This window comes from Mastomys coucha, unplaced genomic scaffold, assembly GCF_008632895.1.
Source record: "Mastomys coucha isolate ucsf_1 unplaced genomic scaffold, UCSF_Mcou_1 pScaffold22, whole genome shotgun sequence".
In the NCBI taxonomy this organism is placed as follows: domain Eukaryota; kingdom Metazoa; phylum Chordata; class Mammalia; order Rodentia; family Muridae; genus Mastomys; species Mastomys coucha.
Window position 1 is genome coordinate 47,449,411 of NW_022196905.1, and position 11,985 is coordinate 47,461,395.

Sequence of the window (11,985 nt, forward strand, 5' to 3'; positions counted from 1 at the left end):
ATTGAGAGCCACTGCTCTATAGAGCCTAGAGAATAGAAACAGTAGCAAAGCAAACAAACGTGCAACTTTATGCATTGCTTCTTACCTCAGCCAACTATCAAAACATCCTACCAAATGATGTAAATTGAATTCTGAAATTTAAATACCGCTTAAGTGCAACAGTTAGCTAGTGTCAAAGCCTCACAATTTTGGGGTGTGACCAGCAGCAATTGTGTTCACAATTTCTGCGGAGATTGACTGGTGGAAGAGTTAAGAATCTCTATAATACAGAGTCTATCTAGTAAATTTCAACAAACACGCACACACGAGCGCGCGCGCGCGCGCGCACACACACACACACACACACACACACACACACACACACACACACCGTTCTCGGTTCTTTTTTGCACACCCGAAACTTTGTGGCTGCGGAGGAACAAGCTTTTGTTCTACGTTTTCGATCAGACTGGGTAGGAACAATGAAATGACATCTACTTCCCGGCCCTGGTCTCTTTCCGCCCTCGGAACGCATGTGCGAGGTCTTTCAGATGCGGAGGGGACCAGAAGCCGACGGACACACGGCCCAGCAGTTGCCAGGCAACGCCAGCTGGAGGAGTCCCAGCGTAAAAAAGGTCCGGGAGAAGTGTCAGCGACCAAGAGTGGGACCCTGCAGCGCATTCTTTCCTTGCCGGCGGCCGTCCCCGCGGCTGGCGGGTTAGGGCAGGGGAAATGTTGCAGGAGGAGTCGGACCTGTCTCTCATCATTGCCCAGATAGTCCAGAAACTCAAGGGTTCCAATTTGTATGCTCAGCTGGAACGACAGGCCTGGGTAAGAGGGGCTGATGGGAAGCTATGGAGACCGGCAGGCCGCAGGATGACCTGTCTTCCACACTGCCTGCACCCAAGCCAGAGCTCTCTGCTCTCTCCACCGCTTTCTGCTGTTTTAAACTCTTCACCTTGCACCTTGTTTGCTCAGACTCAGGCGGGAGGCGATTGTATTTTATTAAAGATGGGTGGGGCGCATCACGCCCTTCTTCAGGCCAGAGAATGGCCAAGGCTTCTCTTTCATGTATTCTTGTAGTCGTTTGGGACCTAATTGTTTTTGTTTTTATTTTTTAAAGATATTGGACTCACGAGCAGCATGCCTTCCTTCTCTTTTACTGTCTCGTGGATGGATTGGGACCCCATGTGCCTTTTTCTAATGTGTCACTGTTGCACTTTTCTCTCCCTACAATGATTTCCTGTGCGCCCACCTAGCGTTTATTGAATTCATTTAAACAGACTAGGCACTGCGAGTAGACAGAATAACCAGGAGATCTTAACTATATGGGAATGTATTTGTAAATGGAATCTTACAGTATCTAAACTTTTGTGGATGCTTTTGGCCCCGTTAGGATTTTGGGATCCATCCAAACTTGGTATTTTAGTACTTCTGTTTCTTTTAATTGCTGGATAATATTCCATTGTTTGGAAGCCTGGCCATTAGTTTCTCTATTTAGTACCTACCTGGTGGATATTTAGGTTGTTTAGAGATTATGGATAATGCCAATATGAATATTCTGTGACTTTATCTTTAACCCATGGGTTGTCTAGAAAATGTAATGTTTAGTTTTCAATTTTTGGGAGATCTTTCCAGTTTCTTTCTTTTGTTTATTTCTAGTTTAACTCCAGGATGCATAAAATTTATATTGTTAATTCTTTAAATTTTGTTGAAGTATTTTTTTATTTTTAAGATTCATAATTAGCTTTATCTTGTTGAACATCCCACATGTACTTAATAAGCCTCTTTTTTTGATAATTTAGAAATGTCAGTCAAGTCAAGTAGATTGAAAGTTTTGTTCAAGTGTTCTGTATCTTTACTGAGTGTGGTATGTGATGGTTAGTCTTGTTTGTTGACTCAAAACACCTGAGAAGAGGAAACCTTAATTGAGAGATTGATCCCTAAGTTTCTTCTGTGGATATATGCATGGGGCATTTTTGTGATTCCTAATCGAAATAGGACGGGCATACCCACTGTGGGTGGTACCATCTCTAGGCATCTACCATCTTTCTTATCTGTGCAGGGTCCTTCTTATCCCTGGCTTTTATCTTTCTCCTCTGTTTTGCAACCAAACTCTGCCTTGTATCTGTGGCAGGTGTGTGAAACAGACACACCCGCTCTGGTGTCTGCCAACCTCTCTGCATTGCCATGGCATCCTAGGCCCAAGAGAATTTTTTTTTCAACCTGTCCACAAGGCAGAGAGCTTTTACCACTATTCTAAACCAGGCGTTATTGTCTGAAATTTTAAATAGAGAGTTTCTGACATTGATTGTGATTTAGGGCCATTGCCTTACATGAGAGGAGAGTTTGGTTGGTGAAACAGTTTTATGCTTGTTTTTACATATTTAGCTGGCTGAAGGTACTCTGCAAATTCCTGTGAGATCCTGGTGGAGGCTCATGGAAAAGGGCACAAGATGAAAGTGAATTTCTTCTCTGTTGTACTCTGGGCTACTCTAGACTGGTGTGCTAGCTCATAATTAGTTTGTATACTATGAACCTAACCTCTGTGGTTATCTGGATTATAGCTCACATATGGAAAGTCTAAAAGCTAACATCCACATACAACAGAAACTGTACCATATTTATCTTTTTTTTTGGGTATGGGTTACCTCACTCATGCTTATTCTTTTTTTCTAGTGCCATCCGTTTACCTGAAAATTTTATAATTCTGTTAATCTCAACAGCTGAGTAATATTCCATTGTGTGAATAAATTGCATTTTCATTATCCATTAGTCAGGTAATGGACATCTGGCCTGTTTCCAACTTCTGTCTAGTATGAATAGAGCAGCAAGGAGCATAGATGAGCAAAAGTCTGTGTTGTAGGATGTAGACTCCTTTAATTATGTGCTCAAGAGTAGTAGAGCTGAATCATAAGATAGATCAATCCCCAACTTCCTGAGAAACCACCACATTGATTTCCATAGTGGCTGTATAAGTTTGCTCTTTCCTTTGAATAGAAATGAATAGATATTCCCCTCCCCTGCATCCTCACCAGCATGTGCTGTCATTTGTTTTATTCATCTTGACCATTCTGACTGAGGGAAAATGGAATATCAAAGTAGTTTTAATTTGCACTTTCCTGATGGCTAAGGATGTTGTTGCACATTTCTCTAAGTGTTTCTGAGCCTACTGGGTTTCGTCTTCCAGAAACTCTCTGCTTAGTTTTATACTACATTTTTAAATGAGATGATTTTTTAAAAATCAGGTTTTTAGTTTTTATTCTTTTATAGCTCTTTATATAGTCTAGATACTAACCCTTTGTAACACCTTGTAACAATTGATGAAGATCATTTTCCAATCTGTAGGCTAATGCTTTGTCAGCTGGTTATGTCCTTTGGTGTAGGAAAGGCTCTCCTAAGGAAGGGGAGATAGAATATATTGTTATGGTGACCAAAAGGGGAAATCAGAATAGGATGATTAAATAAGGAGAGGGATAGAGAGAACACAGAGAGGGACAACTAGCAACAAAGGCGATTGGAAACACCAAATCGAAACGTCTGTAGGAGCTTCCTAAAATATATACACACATGAAAGGAATCTAAGTGAAGTTACCAAATGATAGGGAGACAATGCCCCAACTAGACATTTTAATGCTACCTAGTAAAACTTCCAGTGCCAGGAATGGGTTAATATTGTTAAGTCATTGGTCAAAAGTGTCCTGTGAACATGCCTTCACCCCAAATATCACAGGCTGTTGCCAAAGCTATTGAGTACTCTCCACAACCTGAATATTGCTGAAGAAAACATTTGTCTATGTTATCAGACATGGGAGAAATCAAGCTGGTACCTAACTAGAAGCTATACTAGCATTGACTAGAATTCATGGTACCAGGAGGTATCCTGCACACTACCAAGGGAGAAAAGTAATAATCAATATCCCTCATCTACAATCCCTGCAACCTGCAACAGTGACTTGCCTGTGAGATTATACTGGTGTGTATATGACACAGTGTTAAGGGAGAAACATTAAGGTCCACACCATGAGGTAGAATCCATACCTGACTGTCTTAGGTAGTGTAGTTGTTTTTGGTTTTGTTTTGTTTTTCTGTGAAGAGACATTGTATCCACGGCAGCTCTTATAAAAGAAAGCATTTTGTTGGGACTTGCTTACAGTTTCAGAGGTTTAGTTCATTGTTATGGCAAGGAAGCATGGCAGCGTACAGGCAGACATTGTGTTGGAGATGTAGCTGAGAGTTCTATATTTGGATCTGCAGGCAGAAGGAAGATCCAAATCTGGCTTGGGCTTCTGAATCCTAAAGCCTACCCCAGTGACAAACTTTCTTCAACAAGGTCATACCTATTCCAGCAAAGCCACACCTCCTAATTCCACTCAACCATGCTCCAGGTAGTCTCCATGCTCAGTTTCTTTTGAGTTTTGTGGTCTTTTGTTTTCGAGAGAGAAAGAATCGTAAAATTGGGTGGGTAGTTAGTTGGGGAGGATCTGAGAGGCATTGGGGGAAAACATGATCAAAACATAATGTATGAAAATTTTTATTTAAAATAAAACTTAAAAGTAATGTAATGATTAAAAATTAATATAACAAGGTCTGGAGAGATGGCTCAGCTGCTCTTCCTTAGGTCCTGAGTTCAATTCCCAGAAAGCATATGATGGCTTGCTACTATCTTTAATGGGATCTTGACCTGGCCTGCAGGTCATGTCATTCAGGGGAACGAGGAGGGTCACAACCTGTGAATAAAGAATGGGCGAGAGAGACGACAGGACTCAAGGAAGCATTGCTTGTCAAGAGCCGTTTACTTAGTGGAGCCGAGCATATTTAAAGCAAAAATCTTGGAGGGGAGGGGGAGAGGAAGGAGGGAAATGGAAGGTTACAAAATCTTCTGGGGTTGAGCTCGGGGTAACAGGTGGGGAGGGGGTGGATGACAGGTGGAGAGGGGGTGGATTTCCATGAATGTTCTTTTCCCAGGGCCAAGCCGGATCCTTATGATTGTCAGGCAGGATGTTAATCTCAGGGTTCATATCCTTGTGATTGTCAGGCAGGATGTTAATCTCCGGGTTCTCAATTAGCTGGGGCAGGATATTTATCTCAGGGCTCTCATGGTTCCCAACAGGATCTGATTCCACCTACTAGCATACAGTATACATACAAACACAATACTCATATACATAAATAAAACTTAAAAAATTAATATAGAAAAAGTGACCAAAGCCCAGTTTTTGTGTTTAGTGGTTGATTGCTTATTGCCTTGTGTCTCAGCCTCCCTTTCCTCCCGTGCTCTGATAAAGGCAGAACAGTTTGCAGACATGGTTGTCCTTGGTTGACCTTGTTTAGAATTCAGTTCATTTGGTTTTCTTAAAAGTTTTTGGGGGTATGCAGGGAAGACAGAGTGGAATAAAAAGTTATGATTTTTTGAGAATGACCTGCTCTTGGTGAGAATTTGATATTGAAATCACTCACTGTTCCTGTGTTGGGGTCAAACTGTGCTTTTAAGCCAACAGTGTGACTTTCAGGAAATTTTCAACTAACAAGTTAAAAAAAACTCAATTATGATTTTGCTAAGGTTCTCAGAAACTTCTTTACACTTCTGCCTCCATTGTGTTCAGCCAGGTGACTTGTCCTGTAAAATTTGGTAAAATTTTGTAAAAATCCTATCCATTTTTTACACAAAGTTCTTTGTAGTCTACACATAAATCTATTGTATAACATATGTGGTTATGTTTATTTATTGATATGTCTCTCTTTGTTACAAATAAGGTTTTAATGGCAAAAATGTTATGGCTTTGTAAGTAATATGTGTTTTTCTCATTGCTGGTCTGTGAGTGACTCTGTCTTGCGGTGGCTGTGTTTATGGTTTCCTGTTTGTGACTTTTTTGTTTGTTTTTTAATTAACACATATTGTTAGAATAGCTTCTGGGTTATTTAAAATGGAGTGGAATGTACAGAGTCCTCCATCACTGCTCTTGTCTTGCAAGTAGCTCCCTGTGTTGTTAGTGTGTCTCATTGCTGTGTGGTGCATTTCATACAAATGACTAAAGCTGATCGACTGTTCCTCACTAGATTCTATAGTTTACATTAGGGTTCATTCCTTTTGCTGTACAGCTCTATGGACTTTTAGTAATATATATCATGTACTATTTCCCGTGCCCCTCCGTATCTATCTATCCCTCCTTTGGAGTACCAGACTCCATCTACTACTATCCTTTTATCCTACTATCCTGTCTCCATACTTTTCCCATTGGAATGTCATACATTATGCCTACACAGTAACTGATCTATAATGCATCAGTTCCTAGTGTCTCTTGCATGACTTGAGAGATAATTTTTCTCCTGTTGAGTAATATCTTATTGTATAAATCTACCATTTTGTACACTTACCTGCCAAACAACAATCTTGGTTTCTTCCGAGTTTTGTCTGGTGTGAATGAGGCTTCTAGAAACAGTTCATGTTTATGTTTCAAGTGTGGGCATAAATTTTCAGCTCCTTTGAACAATACCAAAGAGATTGCTGGGTAGTTTGGTAAGATTACGGTCGCTTTGCAAGAATATGACAATTGATCTTCACTTGTGGCTGTGGCGTGTTTTTATTCTCATAAACATTGGATGAGAATTCCTGTGTCTCCCATTTTCTCTAGCACTAATTACCTATGTCTGCTATGTATTGTGATAACTCATTGTGCTACTTTTTAGGTTCTTAATGGGATACCATTTCTTTGGGACAGATTTTCTAGATCAGATTGCTAGCTTTTGCATGAGGTCTAGGGTAGGAAGGTTTGCGATTGATCCACAGTCTTGCTTGCATTCAGCCACTGAGTTACGCTCTGAGTCTCTCTCAAGTTTCTTGTTTTTGTTTTTGTTATTTTTTTTAATCTGTCTGGTAGTGTGTTATTTATCTTCAGTTTGAAGGATACTTCTTATACACATGGCTTTCCAAGTGGCAGTGCTTTTCTTGCAGTGTGTTGGAGGTGTTAGCCGTTGTCTTCTTTTCCTTTTTGGCTTCTGTTGAGCTTCTGTCATCACTGAATGTATGTTGCCTGCCCCTACTTGGTGGCTTCTTAACAGTTTCTCTCTGTTTTGGGGGTTTCAGCAGACTTGTAAGATGTACATTGGTAAATTATTGTGGATAATCATTTATTTTGCTTGGGACTGTGCTGGCCAGTCTAATGTGGACAATCTGACACAAGATCTAGTCATCTGAGAGGAGGGAGCCTCAACTGATAAAATGCCTCCATCAGATCAGAAGGTAGGCAAGCCTGTGGAACATTTTCTTAATTAGTGATTAATTGGGGGGGGGCGGGGAGAAGCAACCCATTGTGGATGGTGCCATCCCTGGGGGCTAGAGGCCCTGGGTTCTATAAGAAAGCAGACTGAGCAAGCCAAGGGGAGCAAGACGGTAAGCTGCACCCTTCCCTGGCCTCTGCATCAGTTCCTATGCTCCCTGCCCTGTTTGAGTTCCAGTCCTGACTTCCATCAGTGATATGGAATGTAGGGCAAATAAACTCTTTCCTCTTCAAATTGCTTTTGTCATGGTGTTCATCACAACTATAGAAACTTTGCATAAGATAGGGCCTATAGCCCGTTTTAAATGCAGCATCAGTTTGGGGAATCATCTGACTCATCAAATACCAGTTCTGGTTCCTTGTTCCTGGTTCCACATTAGGACTCATAGCTAAATATGTCTCTAATACTTTTTTGTAGATCCCTTTCCAACCCTTTCTGTTCAGTTTAGAGATTTCCTATGGGCCATCTAATCCTGTTTTGTGCTGTATATTATCTCTAATAAATCCACCTGAGTTCTTGTATATGTATTATATCTTTCAGTTATAAAATGTCCAGGTGATTTTTAAAAAAAGATGTATTTTTATTTATGTGTCTGCATGTGTCTGCCATATGTGTGTGTGCACAGGTGGAGGTAAGATGATGTTGAGTTCCCTGGAGCTGGAGGTACAGGCCATTGTGAGCCACTGGGTTTGGGTTCTGAGAACCAATCTCAGGTCCTCTGGAAGAGCAGTGAGTGCTCTTAACTGTTGAGCCTTGTTGACACCCCTTTCAGGTCATTCTTGTTTAATGAAGCCAGTTCTGAGTCTATTTTTCCTGGATTTTTATAACCATTTTTTCATGTGTGTGTGTGTGTGTGTGTGTGTGTGTGTGTGTGTAATGTTAGGTTCTATGGCCTTCATAATTGTAAAGGTCTCTCATCATTAAAACTGTTACCTAGATTGCCCATGGAGCTCTTTGTAATCTTTTCTCCTCTTGCTTTTGTTTGTGTGCTGTCAGTCAGACAGCAGCATGCCTTTATTGAATGCTTTGCATTCTGTACAAATTAAAATTTAATTGTCACCTTCTCCTCCACAGGTCAGTCTTGGGACTAGTTACCAGCTTTAATGTCCTTATGGAATGAATGTGCTGAGTTTTCTTCCCTTGGTTCTTTCCTGGGTCTCCTAGGTTTTCAACAAAGGATTTGATGTATTTTGTGCGTTCATTACATTTGGGTCTCAAACTTTAATCTTTTCCTCAGACTGCCAAAGTACTTTGTCAGTGCGTTTATTGTTTCCATTTTTAGCCTTCTATCCCACAAAGTACCAGTTTCTTGAGGATAAAACTGGCTAAGCACTTAATACTTACAAAGTCTTATTTCTCTGTGTGTCTTCGGCAGCCCTGCTGGCTTTGTGCTGGGCTGGTCCTGATTCTCAGGCCCACCAGGAGTAGGCTTACTGTCCTCGAGGAAGTGCACCTATTGCAATAGCCAGTTCCTGCTTTGGGAGTTTCTCCTTTTACTCTAAGTCCTGTTTACTCAGCAACTCTTTTCTACATTTGTGTGTGTGTGTGTGTGTGTGAGAGAGAGAGAGAGAGAGAGAGAGAGAGAGAGAGAGAGAGAGAGAGAGAGAGAGAGAGAGAGAGAGAGAGAAAGAGAGAGAGAGAGAGAAAGAGAGAGAGAGAGAGAAAGAGAGAGAGAGAGAGAGTCCAATCTTGGTTCTAGACAGGTGTATTACCAAGCTAGCAGTTTGTCCATCCACCTTATGCACCTTGTACACATTCATCCCATTTCACAAGGACAGAACAAGATAACATACCTCTCATTTATATTAGTTAAGTGCTTTATAAAAGAAAACCTGGCTATTTAAAAAAGGTGCAAATGATTCAACATTTCCTCATCCAATGTCCTTCATTGGCTCAGTGTTCAATGTGACACTTTGCCCTTTACACTTGAAACACTGACCCATTTTTTTTCTTTTAATCGTGTTTGCTAATGTACTTTTAATCAACTGACTGGATACTATGTGTCTTTTACATTTAATGAACGTATTTTCCTGCTGGTATGTCTCCTGCACTGCCTCAAGTTTTCTGTTTAGGTGTACATAGAAATTGGTAGAGCAACTTACAGAGTAAAATATAATTACATAGATTTTAAAAACTAAATACAGATTTAAAAAAATCTGTATTTAATCAAATGTCATCTTTAGCATATATAATTAACCATCAATTATGTTTTAATGCATTTCTTACATAGTAGGGTGGTGAAGTGTTTTGTTTTCTGACTATTCCTGAGTAACTGTCTAGATTGTATTGTTGCAATTGATATATAAATTTGAAACTCCAGGTCTCTTATTTGTCCTGAGCCAGGAAGCAATGTCATCTTTATCCTTTATATGTTGGTTTTTATTGTATCTTTAATTTTATAAAGTAACACAGTAAAGAAGTGAATGATGACAAGTAGGATTCCAAGAGAAGAAAGTTCTTAGTTGTATGGAATTTATACTTAGGATACAGGATATACATTACAATGTGAATTTGGCTTGTTAAAGTATATCTCATGTTTTATGTCAGCACTGAGTTGCTTAGAAAATGTCATGTAGGGTTCCTGGAATAGTTAGAGCAAGCCTAAGGGACTAAGGGAGAAGATGGTCACAAAAGTAAACTGAGAATGATTTCACGAAAGGGAACAAGCGGTCACAGTAGAATGGAGAAGAGAGTGTAGGTCGGAAAGTGGGTCAGCTTGGGGATGTCAGCAGAAGGCGGCCAGGGACGGATCCATCTTCAAGGTGAGAGAAACTGGAGCGGGCGGGAATTATATAGCACATGTTGAGTGTAAGGCTCAGTCAGCGTTCAGGGCGCCAGGCCTTTCAATCTGAAATTAACATGAACCCCTGGCTACAGGGTGTTCCACTGGGACTGCTAGGATTACAGCAATGAGTCTGCACTACGGTTTGAGATGGAACCAGAAGTATTAGGAAGAAATGGAGATACCCAATTCAGCATGTTTACATTGAGCGTCTCATTAGTGATGATAATGGGCTCTTGAGAGGAATTAGACTAAGTCCAGAATAATGACAAGCATGTCTGGGAATTACTGTGGGAAAGGGCAATCTCTTTTTTAATACTATGTCTCACTTTTATTTTTATGTCTTTAATTGTGCTGTGAGATCTTTAAAAGTAAATAAGGCTATCTTTTTATTTTTAAATTCAGCAACTACCACATACAAAGAACTAAATTATTACAAGAACAGTGTAGGTGAATAGAGCATAAATGCACCTAGAGAGAATGGCTGGGGAGTCAGGAAGTCTGTGTAATGCTCAAGGACGAAACCCAGTTCCCAATGTTGGGGCAGTGAGAAGGCCATGCCAGTTTCTTGTGTGGAAACTTTCTAGATAGGTAGAAGTATCTAGGTTGAGTGACTAGCTTTTTGAAGAGTTGGAAGTTCCTGAATGAATATTCTCCTCTTCCTCCTCCTCCTCTTCCTTTTCTTCCTCCTCCTCCTCCACCTCATCATCATCATCATCATCAACAACAACAACAACCTCAACAACAAACAACACAGGGCATAAAGAGGTGGATGAGGTAATTTCAGAAGGGGAAGTCACAGGATTGTTTACAGAGCACACTCACATGCCTCTGGTAATCAGGAGAGACAGAGGGAGAGAGTTCTATATCCTCTTCCTCTGCTTGTTTTTACTTCCTATGTTCTGTGGGATCTTCTGTGATCCCATGAGCAGCCAGTGAACTGAGATCAGGAGGCCCCAGCTACACAGGAACTACACTCAACTAAGCACAACCAAGTAATGCTGAGTGAAGAAGTAGTCTTCTACAAGGAGGAGCACACCCAGTGATTATTTAGCCCTGAAAACAAGTAACATTATACAGGTTGTGTAGGTTATATTTAGGTATATATATATATTCATGTGTGTGCATGTATATACATATATAGATATATTCTATATGCATTTCTTTATATTATATATAATTATATAGTTATAATATATATTATATAATTAGATACTCTATATTATTTCTATATATTCTACATAATTTCCATATCAAATCCAGACACTATTGTGGATACCAGCAAGTACTGGCTGACAGGAGCCTGATATAGCTGTCTCCTGAGAGGCTCTGACAGTACCTGACTAATACAGAAGTAGAGGCTCACAGCCATCCATTGGACTGAGTACAGGGTCCCCAATGAAGGAGCTAGAGAAAGGACCCAAGGAGCTGAAGGGCTTGCAGCCCCTTAGGATGAACAACAGTATGAACTAACTAGTACCCTCAGAGCTCCCAGGGACTAAACCACCAACCATGGAGTACACATGGGGGGACTCATGGCTCCAGCAGCATATGTATAGCAGAGGATGGCCAAGTCGGTCATCAATGGGAGGAGAGGACCTTGGCCCTGTGAAGGTTCTATGCTCCAGTGTAGGGGAATGCCAGGGCCAGGAAGTGGGAGAGGATGGAGTGGTGAGCAGGGGGAGGGGGTAGGGAATAGGGGATTGTTTTAGTTTTTTTTTTTGTTTTTTTTGTTTCTTATTTTATTTTCTTTTTCTTTTTTCTTTTGGAGGGGAACCTGGGAAAGGAGATATTATAAATAAAGAAAACATCTAATAAATAAAGCAAAAAGAAAAAAGATATATATTCCATACATATAATCATTTATAATTTCTATATACATATTCCACATTTATAATTATATATAACATATTATAAGTATATATAATTTATAAATAATAATT

The 11,985-nt window shown here is 40.2% G+C and overlaps 1 protein-coding gene across 2 annotated transcripts in view; it reads left to right on the top strand.

Annotated features, from left to right (window-relative positions):
- Positions 1–463: 463 nt before the first annotated feature.
- Tbc1d19 (TBC1 domain family member 19) overlaps positions 464–11,985 on the top strand; it is a 114,963-nt gene continuing 103,441 nt past the window's right edge. Inside the window, exon 1 of one of the 2 annotated variants that reach the window (XM_031342293.1) lies at positions 464–810. In XM_031342293.1, the coding sequence (XP_031198153.1) occupies positions 712–810 (99 nt within the window). In that variant the 5' untranslated portion in view covers positions 464–711. The remainder of the gene's footprint in view (positions 811–11,985) is intronic. The other variant, XM_031342294.1, reaches the window with a different exon arrangement.